This window comes from Tauraco erythrolophus, chromosome 10 (genome assembly GCF_009769465.1).
Source record: "Tauraco erythrolophus isolate bTauEry1 chromosome 10, bTauEry1.pri, whole genome shotgun sequence".
NCBI lineage: Eukaryota > Metazoa > Chordata > Aves > Musophagiformes > Musophagidae > Tauraco > Tauraco erythrolophus.
This window is the reverse complement of record NC_141474.1, coordinates 10266934-10283854: the sequence shown is the minus strand read 5'-3', so window position 1 is coordinate 10283854 and position 16921 is coordinate 10266934. Positions and strand designations below refer to the sequence as shown.

At 36.2% G+C, this 16921-nt stretch overlaps 1 protein-coding gene across 1 annotated transcript in view; it reads left to right on the top strand.

The window, feature by feature from the left end:
• The window catches only part of ASPM (assembly factor for spindle microtubules), a 30531-nt gene extending 14808 nt beyond the window's left edge, over positions 1–15723 (top strand). Inside the window, 15 exon segments of the mRNA XM_086617711.1 lie at positions 34–228; positions 988–5613; positions 7006–7155; positions 7471–7637; positions 8558–8717; positions 9250–9459; positions 9977–10126; positions 11477–11492; positions 11495–11667; positions 12103–12184; positions 12187–12294; positions 13057–13211; positions 14151–14327; positions 15318–15490; positions 15570–15723. Coding sequence (XP_086473837.1) covers positions 34–228; positions 988–5613; positions 7006–7155; positions 7471–7637; positions 8558–8717; positions 9250–9459; positions 9977–10126; positions 11477–11492; positions 11495–11667; positions 12103–12184; positions 12187–12294; positions 13057–13211; positions 14151–14327; positions 15318–15490; positions 15570–15675 — 6648 coding nt within the window. The 3' untranslated portion in view covers positions 15676–15723.
• Positions 15724–16921: the final 1198 nt, after the last annotated feature.

Below are 16921 nucleotides of genomic sequence, written 5' to 3'. Positions count from 1 at the left end.
CCTAACTCTTCAGTGGAAATTCGCTCTTTATAGGAAAGAGACAGAGCTGCTCGGATAATTCAAAAATCTGCAATAAACTTCCTGTCTCGTCGACGCATCCTGAAGAAAGTTAATGCAGCAATTTTCATCCAGAAGCACTGGAGAAGATACTTAGCCAGGAAGATTTTTTTAAATCTGAAAAAAACAAAACTGGATGAAGCCAGAAGTAAATCTGCCACAGTCATTCAGGTAAGACAATCTAAAGTGAGATTACAGAGCAAGGAAACCGCTTGAAACCTCTAAAAAAAAAAAAGACTTGCTCAGGGTCATTTGTTCTGCTTGCACCAACTGATGTCTTAATGAAAACACAATACCTCCCCCCTACTTTCCCCTGCCTTTTGAGATGTTTGGGTAACTTTCTTCAGAGAGAAATGTTAATGTGTTATTAAATTGACAATTAGTGAATATTTTGGTACTCCATATACAATAAAACACTGAGCCTTAAACCAGTCAACGTGTAAGGACTGATCAGATTGTGTTGGCTTGCCTACATTACTGGAGAAGCTTTAAAAAAAGATAGTGAAAAATTACTTTCTTAGTCTTGTGACAACTGTGGTGGGCACCTTTAGAATGGCAGACATTATTTACCAATTGGTAGTGGGGCAATTAAGTCAGTTTCTCAAGATACTTTCCCCACTATTACCCAAAGCTAAATATTGCATTCTTCAGACTTTTTTTGGAATGGAGATTAAGCAATCACTGGTTTCTCAAATAGTTTCAAAGGGAATCTCTTGTCGCCAGGGCAAATCTAGCTTTTTGCCAGAATTTAAAATGCTTAAAAAAAGCAATGATTCAAGCATTTGACTTCTGGGTTTTTTATGTAGATATCTGGGCTTATCTTCCTAGGCACTGAGTGGGAATAAAGAAATCTTATAAAAGTCTGTGGTCAATAGTTCTCTAATCTAGGCTTAATAATGAAAATACTAAACTTTCTGCTTTTTCCTGCAGGCTTATTGGCGGCAATACTCTGCCAGGAAAAGATATTTACAACTAAGATACTATGTTATCTTTGTGCAAGCAAGGATAAGGATGGTGAAGTCTGTTGCTGCATATAAAAGAATTGTTTGGGCTACAGTTACAATTCAGAGTCATCTGCGTGCATCTAAGTTGGCAAAAAAAGAGCAGCAAAGATATGAAATCTTGAAGTCTTCAGCACTTACTATTCAGTCTGCATTCAGAAAATGGAGAAAATACAAAATTCAACAGAAAATTAAAGCAACTTTAGTGCTTCAGACTTATTTCCGAAAATGGCAATCTTCAAAACTGGCTAAAAGAAAGAGGGCTGCCCTTGTCATACAGTCGTGGTATAGGATGCACAGAGATCTGAAGCAGTATCTACGTATTAAGCAAAGTGTTATCAAGATTCAGGCTTGGTACAGGTGTCAGCTGGCTAGACGTATTTACCAGGAACACAGGGCAAAAATACTGACAATTCAGCAGTATTACAGAGCTTATAAACTAGGAAAAACTGAAAGAGAATGCTATTTGCAAAAGCATGCAGCAGTGACAGTTCTCCAAGCTGCTTTTAGAGGCATGAAGGCCCGTAAACTATACAGACAAACAAAAGCAGTTTGTGTTGTTCAATCACTGTGGAGAAAGAAAAAAGAGAAACTAAGATTTCTACGATTAAAAAAATCTGTCACTACATTGCAGTCACATGTGAGAAAATACCAACAAGTAAAAAGATACAAAGAGATTAAAAGTGCTGCTTCTGTAATTCAAACTTGGTATAGGGCACATGCCTCTTCTAAAAAAGCAGCTGCTGCTTTCCAGAGGATGCGTCTGGCTGCTATTGTCCTGCAGTCTGCCTACAGAGGAATGAAAGCTAGGAAAGAGGCTCATGTATTGAGATCTGTGATAAAAATTCAGTCAAGTTACCGTGCTTATATTGTCCGGAAGAGATACAAAAAGTTGAAAGATGCAACAGTGAAGATTCAAGCTTTTGTAAAGATGAGGCAAGCACACAAGCGTTATTGTGCATTAAGGGAGGCAACACTTTATGTCCAGCGAAGATATCGGTCTCATAGATGTGCTCTGCAACTTAAAGAAGATTATAGGAAACTGAAGGGAGCTTGCATAAGAATTCAAGCTGTAGTTCGAGGCTATCTTGTCAGGAAACAAATACAAAGGTGGAAGGAGACTGCAATATTTCTCCAGGCATGCTACAGAATGAGAAAGGATAGGCAACGTTATTTAAGCATCTATAGAGCTGTTGTTGTCATTCAAAAACATTTTCATGCGTACAAAAAGCAACTGTGTCAGCGGCAGGAGTTCTTACAAGTTAAAAAAGCAACTGTGTGCTTACAGGCAGCCTACAGGGGTTATAAAACACGCAAAAAGCTTAAACTTGAGTATAGAGCTGCTATTAAAATTCAGACTGCTTTTAGAGCTCATGCTGCAAGAATGAAATATAAGGCAATGGTTCAGGCCTCCATTGTGATTCAGAGGTGGTATAGGACTTACAAGACTGGTTACAGACAAAGACTGGACTTTTTAATGACAAGAGCAGCAGTGCTTTCTTTGCAAGCAGCTTTTCGTGGCTGGAAGGTACGAAAGCAGATTCAAAGACAATCTGCTGCTGCTACTAAGATACAGTCTGCCTTCCGAAAATTCATGGCCCTGAAAAAATTCAGACTCACGAACCGTGCTGTGCTCACTATCCAAAAGCATTATAGAGCCAGTGTCATAGGCCAGAAACAACGGCAAGAGTATGTTCAGCTGCGTAACTCTGTAGTGTGTCTTCAGGCAATATGGAGGGGGAAAACTGTGAGAAAAGCAATTCGAAAGAAACATAATCTTGCAACTATTATCCAGTCCCATTACAGAATGCATGTAAATCAACTAAAATATCAGAAACTAAGACAAGCCACTCTAGTGATTCAGAAATACTTCAGAGCTTACTGCATGAAAAAAAAACAACGTGCAATTTATCTAAAAACAAAGGCAGCTGTGTTAGTCTTGCAGTCTGCTTACCGTGGGATGACTGTGAGGAAACAACTGAACAAACTAAACAAAGCTGCTACAAGTATACAAGCTGCCTTCAGATGTTACCTGGTCAAAAAGGACTATGAAAGACTTAAGTCTGCAGCTATAGTAGTCCAAAGGCATTATCGTGCAATTATTCATGCTAAATGTCAAAAGCAGAAATATTTGTCTTTAAAGAAAGCCACGGTCAAAATGCAGGCAATTTATAGAGGTGTAAGAGTTAGACAACAAATTCACCGTATGCATCAAGCAGCTATTTGTATCCAAGCCACTTTTAAGATGCATCGCATGAGTGTAAAATACTGGGCAATGAAAATGGCAGCAATTGTAATTCAAAGACAATATAGAGCATTTTGTTTAGGCAAAGTACAACGTAAAAAGTACTTGGAGCTAAAGAAATCTGTCATTATCCTTCAGGCTGCCTATAGAGGCATGAAGGTCCGACAAGACTTACAAACTATGCATCAATCAGCGGCAATAATACAGTCTTGTTATCGAATGCACAAACAACAGAGAGATTTCAGAAAATTGTTGCTCGCAACCAGGCAAATTCAGCAGTGGTTCCGTGCTTGTAAGGAGAGAGATGCACAAGTTCGCAACTATCTGATTATGAAAAGTGCTACGCTTCGTATCCAGGCTGCATTCCGTGGTATGAAAACAAGAAGACTTATAAGAACTATGAGTGAATCGGCTGAGCTTATTCAAAGAAGATTTAGAACTTTTCTCAAAAGAAAACATTTTCTTTCTATTAAGACAGCTGCTATTGTAATTCAGAGAAAATACAGAGCAACAAAACTAGCAAAAATTCAACGTCAGAAATATCTCTCTTTCCTTAATGCTGCTGTTATCATACAGGCTGCTTACAGAGGCTTTGTGGTAAGAAAAGAAATGCAGCAGATGCATCAAGCTGCTACAGTTATTCAAGCAACGTTAAGAATGCGTAGAATTTACATTTCTTATCAAGCTCTCAGGCTTGCCTCCGTAGTCATACAGCAACGTTATCGTGCTTACAGAGAAGGGAAGCGTGTGAGAGAAATGAACTTAAAACTGTACAATTCTGTTTTAGTTCTTCAGGCTGCCTATAGAGGAATGAAAACAAGATGCTTCTTGAAGAAAAGGCATGAGGCAGCACTTACAATACAGAGAAACTACCGAATGCATAGGGAGTACCACCATTACAGGAAAGTTCAGTGGGCAACCCAGCTAATACAGACGAGATATAGAGCCAATAAACTAAAGAAAATTGCAGTACAGCGTTACTCTTCATTAAAGAAAGCAGCAACTTGTATTCAGAAGGCTTTTCGAGACATGCAGGCGAAAAAACAACTTCAAGAAATGCACCATGCTGCTATCGTTGTTCAGAAAAATTTTAAAGCTTTTAGAGAACGTCGAAGATATCTCTCTCTTAAGGCAGCTACTCTTGTCTTTCAGAGAAGATACAGAGCTTTGATTCTGTCAAGACAGCGTTCTTTGGAGTATCTTTCTCTTCGCGAAGCAACTGTTCATATACAGGCTGTGTACAGAGGTATCAGAGTGCGGAAGAGTATTAAGCATATGCATTTAGCTGCTAGTGTAATACAGTCAGCCTACAAAATGCACAGGGATAGAAGGTCCTATCAGAATATGAGAATTGCAGCTGTTGTTATACAGAACTACTATAGATCCTACATTAAAGGAAGTAATCAACGAAAGAAATATCTGACAATGAAGAATTCTGCTCTTGTTATTCAAGCATCGTATAGAGGCATGAAGGAACGACAGAAACTGAAAATCATGCATGTTTCAGCAATTGTAATACAGTCTAGTTATCGCATGTACATACAACGTAGATATTATAAACAGTTGTGCTGGGCTGTCAGAGTTATACAGCAGAGGTTCAGAGCCAAAATGGCAAAGGAAACTGACATGGAAAACTATGCAAAAATAAAAAAGGCTGTCGTTTGCCTTCAATCCTCTTTTCGTGCTAAAAAAGCTAGGCAGTTGTATAGAACCAATGTTGCTGCATGGTGTATACAATCATTCTTACGAATGCGCATAGAGAGGAGGCGTTTTCTTGAAAAGAAAGCAGCGGCGGTAATGATCCAGTCTATGTTCCGATGCCAAAGAACAAGGACTCACTATAAATTAATTCGGAGTTCAGCAGTTGCTATTCAGAGGTGGTACAGAGCATGTCACCGGGCTCGTTTACAGAAAGCGGAGTATTCTGCTCAAAGACAAGCAACAGTAATTATTCAGTCTGCCTTCCGTGGTATGAAAGCAAGAAAAACAGCAAGACAAATACGAGCTGCAAGAAAGATTCAGTCTTTTCTTCAGATGGCTGTGCAGCGTCGAAAATTTATTCGGCTTAGAACAGCAGCTGTTACGTTACGAGCCTATTACTTAATGCATAAAGCTAAATCACAGTATACAAACTATAAAAAAGCAGCAGTTGTCTTGCAACGATGCTACCGATCCCACTTGATTGTGAAATACCAAAGAACGACTTACTTACAAACCCGGAGGAACATTATCATTGTGCAGGCTAGAGTCAGAGGATTCATTGAAAAGAAGAAGTTTCACAAAACTAGAGAAAGCACAATAAAAATTCAGGTACTTCTGAATGTATAGTAGTGGTTTTAGCGTGCAGGGTTTTTTTCTTTTGTGCATTTTTAAGATTACTGCTCTTGCAAGCAACAGTTTAAAGCTATATGTTAAAGTAGAATCAATTTCTGAAGTATACTACATGACAGATGTATAAAGCTTACTACTCATCTTAAAAAGTAACATTTCCTTTTCCTTCTTGTTTCTCCTCTAGAATTCTACCACTTCAAATAATTGCTGATACTTGTGTTTCTGTGGTTCTTTTAAGAACACTTTTGTCCTAACTGGCTTTGACCTATATACATATTAGTAGCTTAGTGAATGTTTTCTTTGAAACGTCAATGAAAGCTGTCTTGACATGTTGAAATGAGTGGGCACCAGCATTGCTTATAAAGTGTGGGTATTAATGGCAAAAAGGCATGACTGCTGCATTCCTTAAGACTTATATTTAGGAAGGCATGAGTAAATCAATCATGTTCTTTTAGGTTTGTTAAATGGCCCTAGACTAACTAGAGTGCCTAGCTAACATTTTGAAGAGGAATGTAAGGAGAGAAATTGCATTCTTATTGTACGTTTCAGTTGGTACCTTGAGTGGTGCCATGTGAAACTTAGTGTGAAACTTTACTGGTGATTTCTCAGAGGTACTGTAGGAAGTGGGAAGTATTTAGTCTGATGTTTTTTCCTTCCATCATTGATGCAATAACAGTGTAGTCAGCAAGAAGTAATGAGAATCGTTCTTCATTTCTGTGTAGCAAGCCTAAATATCCATCCAGTGTGAGTTCGGAGAGGCTTAGAAGACTAGTTACTTTGAAGTGCTGTTTCAATTTTAGTTTTGTTTTTCATTTGAAGGTGAGAGAGGAAGGTATGTTTCCTTTGTTGTATTATGATTTGTATGTAGTGGGAGTAAACTTTTTTCTTCCTTCTGGAAAAAGCTTTAAGTGACTTCCTGTGGTAGCCTTATTTATTTTACCCTAAAAGGAGTTTCTCTTTAGGATATTATTGGAATTAAAGGATTTTTTTTCCCCTCCAAATCAGGGCAGAAAGGGAAATGAATAATCTCTCATAATCATTTCTTAGGTTGCTATTACTATCTTGTTGGAGAGCCCGTGCTCTACTTAACAGATAACAGGTGTGCCTTCCTCACTTCCATGTTTTGGAGAAGTGGCAGCTTCTTAGCTATTTTCTGAATATTTATCCTATTATACTTAAATTGTTCAGGATCTATTACTTTACTTAGAAAGTAGAAAAAAAGAATTAATTGGGAAATCAGAAATATATTTACTTACATTGTTTTTCTAACAAGCCAGTGAGTACAGCTGGACTTAAAAATATGCAAACATCTTTGCAGTCAGTACCATGCAAGTGGTGAAATATTCCAAGGTTATGTCTTTTTCTTTTAAGGCATTTTTCCGTGGATTTATTCAGAGACAGAAATACCTTCAGTTCAAGTTTTGCGCTGTATTAATACAGCGGCACTACAGAGCCCATCAAATGCGAAATATTGAACAACAAAGATACCATCAAATGAAAAGAGCTTCCATTAGAATTCAGGTAATCCCAGGTGTTTTTTGTTGGTTTTTTGTTTGGTTGGTTTTTAATCTCTTTTGTATTTGTTTCTTCATGGCATAAATATTTTTACAGACATTAAGGAGAGTGACATTTGTGGTAATTCCCTGAATGTGTTTCTCTTGCTTTGGAAAACATCTAGACATGAAAAATTAGATATTTGTAATACTGTAGAGACAGAAATCCTAAAAGTCTTTCATGCTAATGTGACTTTTTTCTTTTAAATTTTGTTTATTCTTTTAAACAAACCACAAAAAATCATGTTTTTAAATACTTTTTTTCTTTTTATGTATTTAACAGGCATCATATAGAGGATATAAAGCCAGGCAGTGGGTTAGCAAAATGCGAGCAGCACAAGTGATTCAAGCTTGGTTTCGAGGCTGCAAAGCACGAAAGGAATATGCATCTGTGTTAAAGGCTGTACGTGTAATTCAGAGTCACTTCAAAACAAAACAGCAGCGGACCCGGTAATGCTGAATTTGATGTAAATTTCTCTACTTTTCAAAGCTTTTATTATATAATTACTTAGTAATGCTTTGCACTATGGCAAATGCCTATAGATTCTCAGGCTCTGACCCTGCAGCATGTATGTAACATGCACGAACGTAATCCTATTGATGCAGGTGGGATTATTATTTGCATAGAATTTTTCTTATGTTTAAATATTTTTCTGAACTGGAAGCTACCTCACAAACTTAAATTTTACATATTGGGGATCTAGAAAGAATAGGTTTTGATCTTTTTTTCACTTACGTATTTTTACAGGAAGGATGTTGTGGATATTATTAAACTTCCATTATAGAACTAATAGGATGAAAAGCTATTTTGTTATAATGTAAAATAGAATAGTTAAACTACTTTTGTGTTTATCTTGCTGTGAGATGGTTTTAGAATAAATACTAGATTGGCCTGATAGCTTGTCTCATTCATAAGTGTGTCCTCTGTCAGGCAGCAGAAGAAGATGCTGTTTAGGGAGAATATGTTAACCTGACGACTTTCTAAGGTCCTCCTTCAGCACTGGTGCTTGTTAGATTATAGATGCTAGAACTTACATCCTTGCCTCTTCCCTTTATTTCTTTTTATGGACCTGTTGTATGTCAGTTTGTCTAATGCCTTTTAAACTGCTATCTCCCTCCTCAGCCTCCTTTGGCAGCAAGTTCTGGAAGTATCTACTGTGGGAAACCAGAAAGTATCTGCTATTTTAAACCAGTCTTTCTGACAACACTGCTAGCTATCCCCTTGTTCTAGTGATCCATGATTTGGTTAATAACAGCTCTACTTTCACAATATTGGTCTTAACAATTTTATAAGCCTTCACTGTTTTCTTACTTTAAAATGCAATTCCTCTCAACTTTTGGAAAAAAACTAAAACATATTTTCATGTTAGGTTTTTGAAAATGAAGTTCTGTGCGCTTACCATTCAGAGAAAATGGAGAGCAACCCTTACTGCACGAATGATTCAACATCAGTTTCTGGCAACTAAGAATGCTGCAGTTAAGATTCAGTTGGCATATAGAAGGTACAGGGCTAGAAGACTTTTAGGAAAGGTATGTTTTCACTTGCACTCTGCTATGTCATGGTTGTTTTTAAAAAGCTTTCAATGTATTTGAGTGATTTTTGTCATGATTATGCAGAGTATAGAAAAGAAAAAAAGTGAGGCCAGAACAAAGATTGCTCAAAGCCAAAAGGAAATATAATATTTTGAAGATTGAACAGTTTTGATTTGAACAATCAGGTTGATTCTTGTTTTCAAACAGTTCCAATTGTTGAATTACCCCAGATTATTCTAATAACAAGATAAAATGTAAAATTTTCTGCTGGCTTTACTGCTTAGAAAGGATAAAATTAAATTGCCCATGTTTTGACCCCATCTTGGTAAGGAAAAAGACCTTCCCAATTGTGAAAGTGCATTTTTATATAAACTAGTACTACACGAGTTTGCTTATATTTCCAATTTTATTTTTGTTCTCTTTCTTACAATGGAAAACAAAATCTAGAACTAAAATGTAAATGTGTATTGATTGTGACAGGAATGAACAAAAGCTTAATTATCAATGTATTCTTTAAAATCTTTTTCAGAAACTGCAAGCTGTGTGTTTGATCCAAAAAGAATACAGAGTTTTCAAGGCAAGAAAGAAACTTGCTCAACAAACAGCTGCTGCTGTAATTATCCAAAAACATCTAAGGGCTTGGCAGGAAGGCAGGCTTCAATTTATGAAATACAACAAAACTAGAAGAGCTGTCGTTAAACTGCAAGCATTTATACGGGGTTATTTAGTCAGAAAAAAGGTTAGTATGCTTCAAATTAAACCTATACTTTTGATGTAAATTATCTCTAGAGCTGTTTTAGCATGAATTCTGGATGATGAGAAAGGGAAAACCTGATCGCTCTTGTTGAACTCAGATTCTTGTTGACTGCTTTGAGAATTGTGGGTCAGAATAGATCAAAATACAGTTTGACCCGTTTCTCGCAGTCCTTTAGTACTAAAATAGGTTTTTGTTGGGTGGTTTTTTATCTTCTGAGATCTTTGTGGCTTACCTATAGCTGATATTTCTGCACACACAATGAAGCTGTTCTTTGCTATATATTAATGTTATTGCTTACAATCACTTTTCTGTGTTACTGTTCAGATTAGAGATCTAGTACTGACGAAATGTAGCTTACTTAGTTCTGAGGTGATGACTTCTGAGGCAATTTTTCAGCATCTAATAGTATATTGCTGTGTATTATGGTCTTTCCATAGGTGACCAGCTACCTCTTAGTATGAAAATTAATCATATTCCTTGTTTTGTTTTCCTTCTACAGATTTCAGAACAGAAACAAAAGAAGAGACTACTTTATTTTACAGCAGCTGCGTATCATCATATCTCTGCAATTAAAATTCAAAGGGCATATAGGATTCACTTAATCTTAAAACTTGCACAAAAACAGATCTCGTCTGTTCTTATAATACAGGTTAGTCCAAGGATGAAGGATTTTGTGTAGCATAGTCTAACTTCTTTTCTGTCAGCTAAACTGTAGCACTAAGAAACCATAGTTTCTTCACATGTGAAAATAAGCTAAATTATGGAGACTACGATTTATTAAATAATGCTGCTTATACCCAGCTAAGCATAATAAAGTGGATCTCAGCAGGTACTGGAGGCTTAAGCACTTTAAGCTGAGGATGGATAGAAAGTTTCCTTCCTTCAGAACTTCAAACTTCCTAAAGGAATCCGAGCGCTGTCTTAGCCTATTTCTTTACATCCTACTGAAAGTAGGAAACTTCAGACATGACAACCTGTAAGGCTTGTGAAATGAAGAGCATTTCCTTACACGAACAGTCCCCTGGCATACAGTCATTTATTGGTTGGATGTTTCTAACGTGCCAGTGGTACCAGAACCTGTCTAAGTTGCAGCATTTTTAATATAACCATGATTTACTTCTCTAAAAGCAAGATCAAAAATCAGGTCTGTATTGCAGCACTGCGTAATAGTAAAAATTATCTTCAGGTTTCCAAAGTGACCATTAGCTTAGGCACAGTAATGGAAGGTCAGCATTAGATAAATGGAGAGGCAGAAACAGGAACCCTGAAAGAGCTGTTCTCTAGTCAAGGATGTTATGGCAAACTTTGCCCTGCTACTCCTCCGTATATACAGATCGATTATCTCTTCCCATAAGTTATATTTTCTCCTTAAGGCAAGAGCGAATGGGTGAACGAGGCTTTTTTTGCTCAGATTTGGCATGCAGTATATCCTGTCTCCCTTCTCTGTATATAGAGGGAAAGAAACAGAGCTGGGAAATGAGAAAAGTGGAGTGGTAGTTCTCCTTAAAGCCAGCCAAGAGAAAGAAAACTCCTAGGACAGAATAACACAGGGCGCAAGTATAAATTGGTCGACAGCAGGCTCACTAGGAGTCAGCAATGTGCCCTGGCAGTCAAGAGGGTGAACCACATCCTGGAGCACATCAAACACAGTATAACCAGCTGGTCAAAAGAGACGATTATCCCGCTGTATTCAGGCATGGCGAGCCCACACCTCGAGTATTGAGTATGGTTCTGGACTCCACAATTTAAGGAGGATGTTAAGGTCCTTGAATGCATCCAGAGGAGGGCAACAAACCTTGCATTTCAGCTACCCCAAGGCTAATCAGAACTGTGTTCATGGTGGTTATATGAGGGCTAGTGATGTTTATAGTGCCTGTATCTGTCAAAGTTCGTGTTAAATTAGTTCCTCAGTTTTTTCAATGCTTGTTTAGGATGGGAAAAGGGAATTTAGAGAAAAGTCTTAAATAAATAAATACAAGGTCACTTCAATTTTAAACAGAGATGGTTCCGAGCAAAATGCAACAAAAGAGATTTCTAAGAGATTATCAAAGAATCATTCAATTACAACGTGTGATTCGGGGCTGGCTAAATCACAGAAATGATGCAGCAACCATAATCCAGCGAAATGTACGAAGATTCCTTGCCTGCAGACGTAGGAGGAAATTTGCAGTTGGCATAATTAAATTTCAGGTAAATACCTCTTGTAAGAAAACTACATTTTTTTAAAAAAAAAATCTTATTTTTTTCCTCTTTTGGGTTTTTGAGGAGAGGAACGATATTTGCTTTGGTTGGTGATTTTGTCAGTTAAATTGCAAGCCAAGTCAGCTTCAGTTTAGAAATCAAAGCTAAGTGCAAACAGATCACAAAGTAATATTAAGAAGATACTGGTTGAGATGACTTATGTGGGAGTGTGTGTGGAGTGTATATGCATGTCTGTTTTGATCTTTTATCTTGAAAATCCAGTATTTGGAAGATTAAACACTGAATGGTAATTACTTAAAGATTCACAACCAAGGTAATTAAATAATTTGTCAGACTTGTGTAAAATTGATTTGGAATTGTAATGGAAGTTCTATTATCTTTTGTTCACAACCTTTTTCTCTTTGTGAAATTTCCTTTCTGTAGGCATTATGGAGAGGATATTCTTGGAGAAAGGGTAATGACACAGCAAAAACTAAAGCTTTAAGACGCAGTTTAGAAAAGGCTAATGAAAGAGCAGAGAAGAAAACAAATTGTGCAACAGAACTGCAATTGCTATTGAATACCTTCTGAAATACAAACATCTCTCTTACATTCTTGCAGCGTTAAAGCATCTTGGTCCAGTATTTTATTTTATTATAAGTGATAGATTTGCAGGATGATGCAAACTGGAATTTTTCAGCCGAGAAGGGTTCATGATGATATTTAGGCTTTCCGTACGATTGCAAAATATGAATGTGTTGGAGAGTATAATGTGTTTTTCCCCAGACTAAAATTATATTATATTATTGATTTAATCATAGAATCATAGAATGGTTTGGGTTGGAAGGGACCTCAAGAATCATCTAGTTCCAACCCCCCTGCCATGGGCAGGACACCCTCCACTACACCAGGTTGCTCAAAGCCTCATCCAACCTGGCCTTGAACACTTCCGGGATGGGGCATCTACAACTTCTCTGGGCAACCTGTTCCAGTGCCTCACCACCCTCAGAGTGAAAAATTTCTTCCTTATATCTAATCTAAATCTCCCCTCTTCAGTTAAATCCGTTGCCCCTTGTCTTTTAAGAACAATATTAAAATGTTTATGTAGAGAAAAGAAATCCTATATGATTGCTCTGATTTCCTGGCAGTCCTAGTAATGCTGTGTCTTATATAAGTCAGTTATATTTACTACTAGTGTGTGTTCTCTGTGGATTGTTTTGTCTGCTTAATTTTTAGTCTGGAATATTAAAACTATTAATTTAGAAATTCTTGTTAAAAACCAATAATTGCAGTTTTTACTCCTTTGCACTTCTAATTAAAAATAAGAGACAACCTTGGTTTGCAAATAAATTGCTTGAGCTTCAGAGTTTTCTTTATTTTATTTTTCTTTAATTATAGAGGTGGCAACCAGGCTGTCCCCACTGTGTTGTGAAAATATGGCCCAGAGCAGAGCAATCTTCACTATTTTTGTTCTGATCCGAAGTTGCAACCGGAGTGTTCCATGCATGGATGTGATTAGATATTCAATTCAGGTTCTACTTAATGTTTCAAAGGTAATGTTAATATTTTCTTTCGCAGGTTCATAAGCTGTAAACTACTTTATTGTAGTATTTATTTATCCAAAACATTTCTGAATAAACATGAAACAACAAAATTAATACTTTTGGATAAAAAAAAGTTTCTGAATTTTAACTGTGCTATTTTGAAACCGATTATCTACTTTGTAATAATTATGATTTAATTTTCCTTTTGGCAAGAGAAAATAATTTCATGGCTTAAAGTAATAATTTTACTTTAACTGATTACATTGCAAGGTATCCCAAGTATTGCATGAAACTGCATAGAAATACATAAAATTTTGTAGAAATGTAAAACTAGTAGTTAGGTTAAACTATGAAGTTTTTTATAGTAGAATTGTATGTGTTCCAGAAGACAGGCTACTTTTCCAAATTTACATCATAGAAAAGACTATACTCAAACTTTTTGATTTCTTACAAAACTCATGTTTATAAATACTTGAAGCTGCTTCAGTACTGTGGTGGTACTGTAGTTATTGACTGCAGATTGACTGTTCCAGAGTTGTTTGCTTTGAAATTTAAAATATTTGCTAAACATAGCTTTTGATCTTGTATCCTCCCTACAGACAGTCACATTCAAATTCTTTTATTTTTATTTCAGGAAAAAAAAAACCACCAACCATTTAGACTAAACTTATTTTTAAATTTCTCTAAGCTTATTCTAATCTATTTTTTCATTTTAAATGTAAAATCAGATTCTATGGGTTTCTAAACAAGGGGAGAAGCACAAAGGGTAGCTTTTTTTTAACCTGTTATGAATGATAGTGTAGCATGCAGAGGTGATTTCTACCACTTGGATGCCAGACCAGCTACAGATTTAATCTGGGGGAGAATATGAATTTTGCTTTTTCCTCTAACTTGAAATATATTTCAAAGATTTGTCTGTAAAACTCTCTTGTCTTTCTTGCATAACAGTATGAAAAAACTACTCAAGCAGTTTATGAAGTAGAAAATTCTATAGATACATTACTGGACCTACTGCAAATGTATAGAGGGAAAGCTGGGGACAAAGTTTCGGAGAAAGGAGGAAGCATTTTCACAAAGACCTGTTGTTTGTTGGCCATCCTTTCAAAGGACTCAAAAAGAGCTTTGGTAAGACTTAAATATTTTGAGTTTAATAATTTGATTTAACATGTTTTTCTTGCATGTTTTGATGTTGTTTGTAATTTTTCTTTTCTCTCCCTCTCTACCATACCTGTTATAGCCGTAATATTATTTATGACTAAACTCTGATTAAAAAAAGGCGTTTCCAAGATGATGAAAACACTCATTATTTTGTGCTTTGTATGCCCTGGTAACCCAGAGCTATTCAATAAGATGTTGAGGTTCTGCTCCTGCAATCCTTGCAGGATTATAATATTGCAATCCTTTCTTTCCACGGGGTTTTGATGATTTTGTATCAATTGCTTAGCATTAGATATAGTTTAGTTGCCATTTAATTAACATTTATTCAATTTCTAAAAGTTCATTTCTGCTTTTCAGATAAAGTTAAGATCTTTGTCAGTAGCAACAGGCAATGTAATTGTCCATGTCTTTGTGTTGACATAGTCTATTGTAACAGAGACACAGCCTGTTTTGAAAGAAATTTACTTTGTTCATACTTATTGCTAAAATCCCTAATAAGGTTGGTACAGTAGTCTGGATTCTATGCTATAAATTTACTGGCTGTTTATTCATCAGATATAAGCACTTAAGTTATCCAGTCACCTCTGGCCATTGCATTATTCTTTCATTGCTATGAAGATGGGTACTAACACTAATTTTCCTCTGTACCAGTCGTTGAAGGCATATGCCAAAGACATATGTAGAAAATGATGCTAATGAGAAATTAGTAAAATCTGACTTAAGAGCTTGAATTTTCGGAGATCTCAAGTCGCATACCAGTTGTTAAGTATTTTGAAAGCATAAAGACCACTGATTTGTAGGTGTGCTGGCTTTAAAGCAGTTTCATAGTACTTGCGGGTAGAAGTTCAGCTTAAATTATAAATGTTCAGTTTTCATTTAATAAAACAGATTCCTTGATTTGTTAAGTTGCTTTCAAACTTGTAGTATTAACCGTGTGCTATTTTCACCATTTCTCAGGAGATCCGAAGCATTCCAAGAGCTGTTACTTGCATTCAAAGCCTATATAAACTTACAGCTCGTAAACACAAAATGGATGCAGAGAGAACACTTGTGAAGCAGAAAACACACACTTTCTTAAGTGGAACTTCCTTTGTTCCAGTAACTCCTCTAAGAATAAAAACAGTTTCAAGGTAAGAGCTTAAAAATTAGTTTGCTGGTTTTGCTGTGACAATATAATATTTTAATGACAAGCCATTAATATTTTCACAGAATTAAACCAGACTGGGTTTTGAGGAAGGATAACATGCAAGAAATTGTGGATCCTCTGCAAGCAATTCTGATGGTGATGGACACGCTTGGCATTGCCTGCTACTGAAATGTAAATGATGTATATGAAAATGTATTTGTACAGCATGTATGTAGTAGACAGCTAAATGACTTTGAAAGAAAGCAAATAAATGTCAAGCTACCCTTGAAATGTTTTTTTCAAATTGCAATTAACATTTCTGTAACTTTTTGTGTTGTATGCAGCTTTTGAAATCCTATTTTGTACTACTACCAAAAGTAATTGTACAATAAAATCATAAGTCCTGGAAATTTCACTAGTGCAGTATTGGAATGTTATTACACAACTGTGAATCTTACAGAGAGCATAGTATTCCTCATACTGATTAAATATTGTAGAATATTAAAAACAGTTGTTTGTGTGGGACAACTAGGCTGGCTTGTCTGATCTGGAGAGGTATAGATAGGACTATGGTCTGTAGCTTTCAAAACTGACTACTGGTTTTGGGGAGCACGAGTTTACTTTCTAGTTCCAGTAAGATATTGAGGGATCATGTGTGACTGTAGGAAAAAAAAATAATTTCATAATTTTTTTTTTTTTAAACCCTACAAGGTTATGATGTTGTAAGGGTGAATCTAGAAATTCTGACCTGATATTTTAAGGGAGGTGATTCGTGAGTGCTTTCTTTCTATCAAGTGAGCAGTACATACAAGCATGCATCTCATCCAGCTGAATAGATTGTGTTCATCACAGCCTTTCCCTGAGATTCTGTTCTCTTGTGGCTTGGAATTACATTGTCTTAGAGCAAGGCCAAAAATTGAAAACTGTAAAATCATACCCTCCTACTCCCAAATTTAAAGATTATACCTTCCAAGGGTGGAATGTGATGCTAAATCAACTGGTAGCCGTTAGTCAGTTAGATGATAATGCCTTGTAAATGAGATTCTTTTTTAATTTTTCGTTTGTTTATTTAAAAAAAGCTTCAAAAGGGGCTAGCTGCAAACAACAAAACCCAACAGACAGATAACAGTAGTGGCTATGCTCTTAATGTAAGAGGCTCCAGAATGAATAATATATATTCATTCCCAACTGACTGGTTATATGTGGGTAGGCTGGAGGAGGGGGGAATTTTCTATTTCCTCTTATTTCAGCCAAGGCAAACAATCTGATAACAGAATGCCCTTTAAACTTGGAACTCAGACAGTTCTGAGGGGAACAGTGTTTAATTAATTTAAATTGTCCCATAGTTTGTTGTCTGATTTCACTGTAAAATGACAAATTCTGTCTTCTTTACTGATGTAAAGTATGTCAAACGGAAGTAGAATTCAGCAAGTCT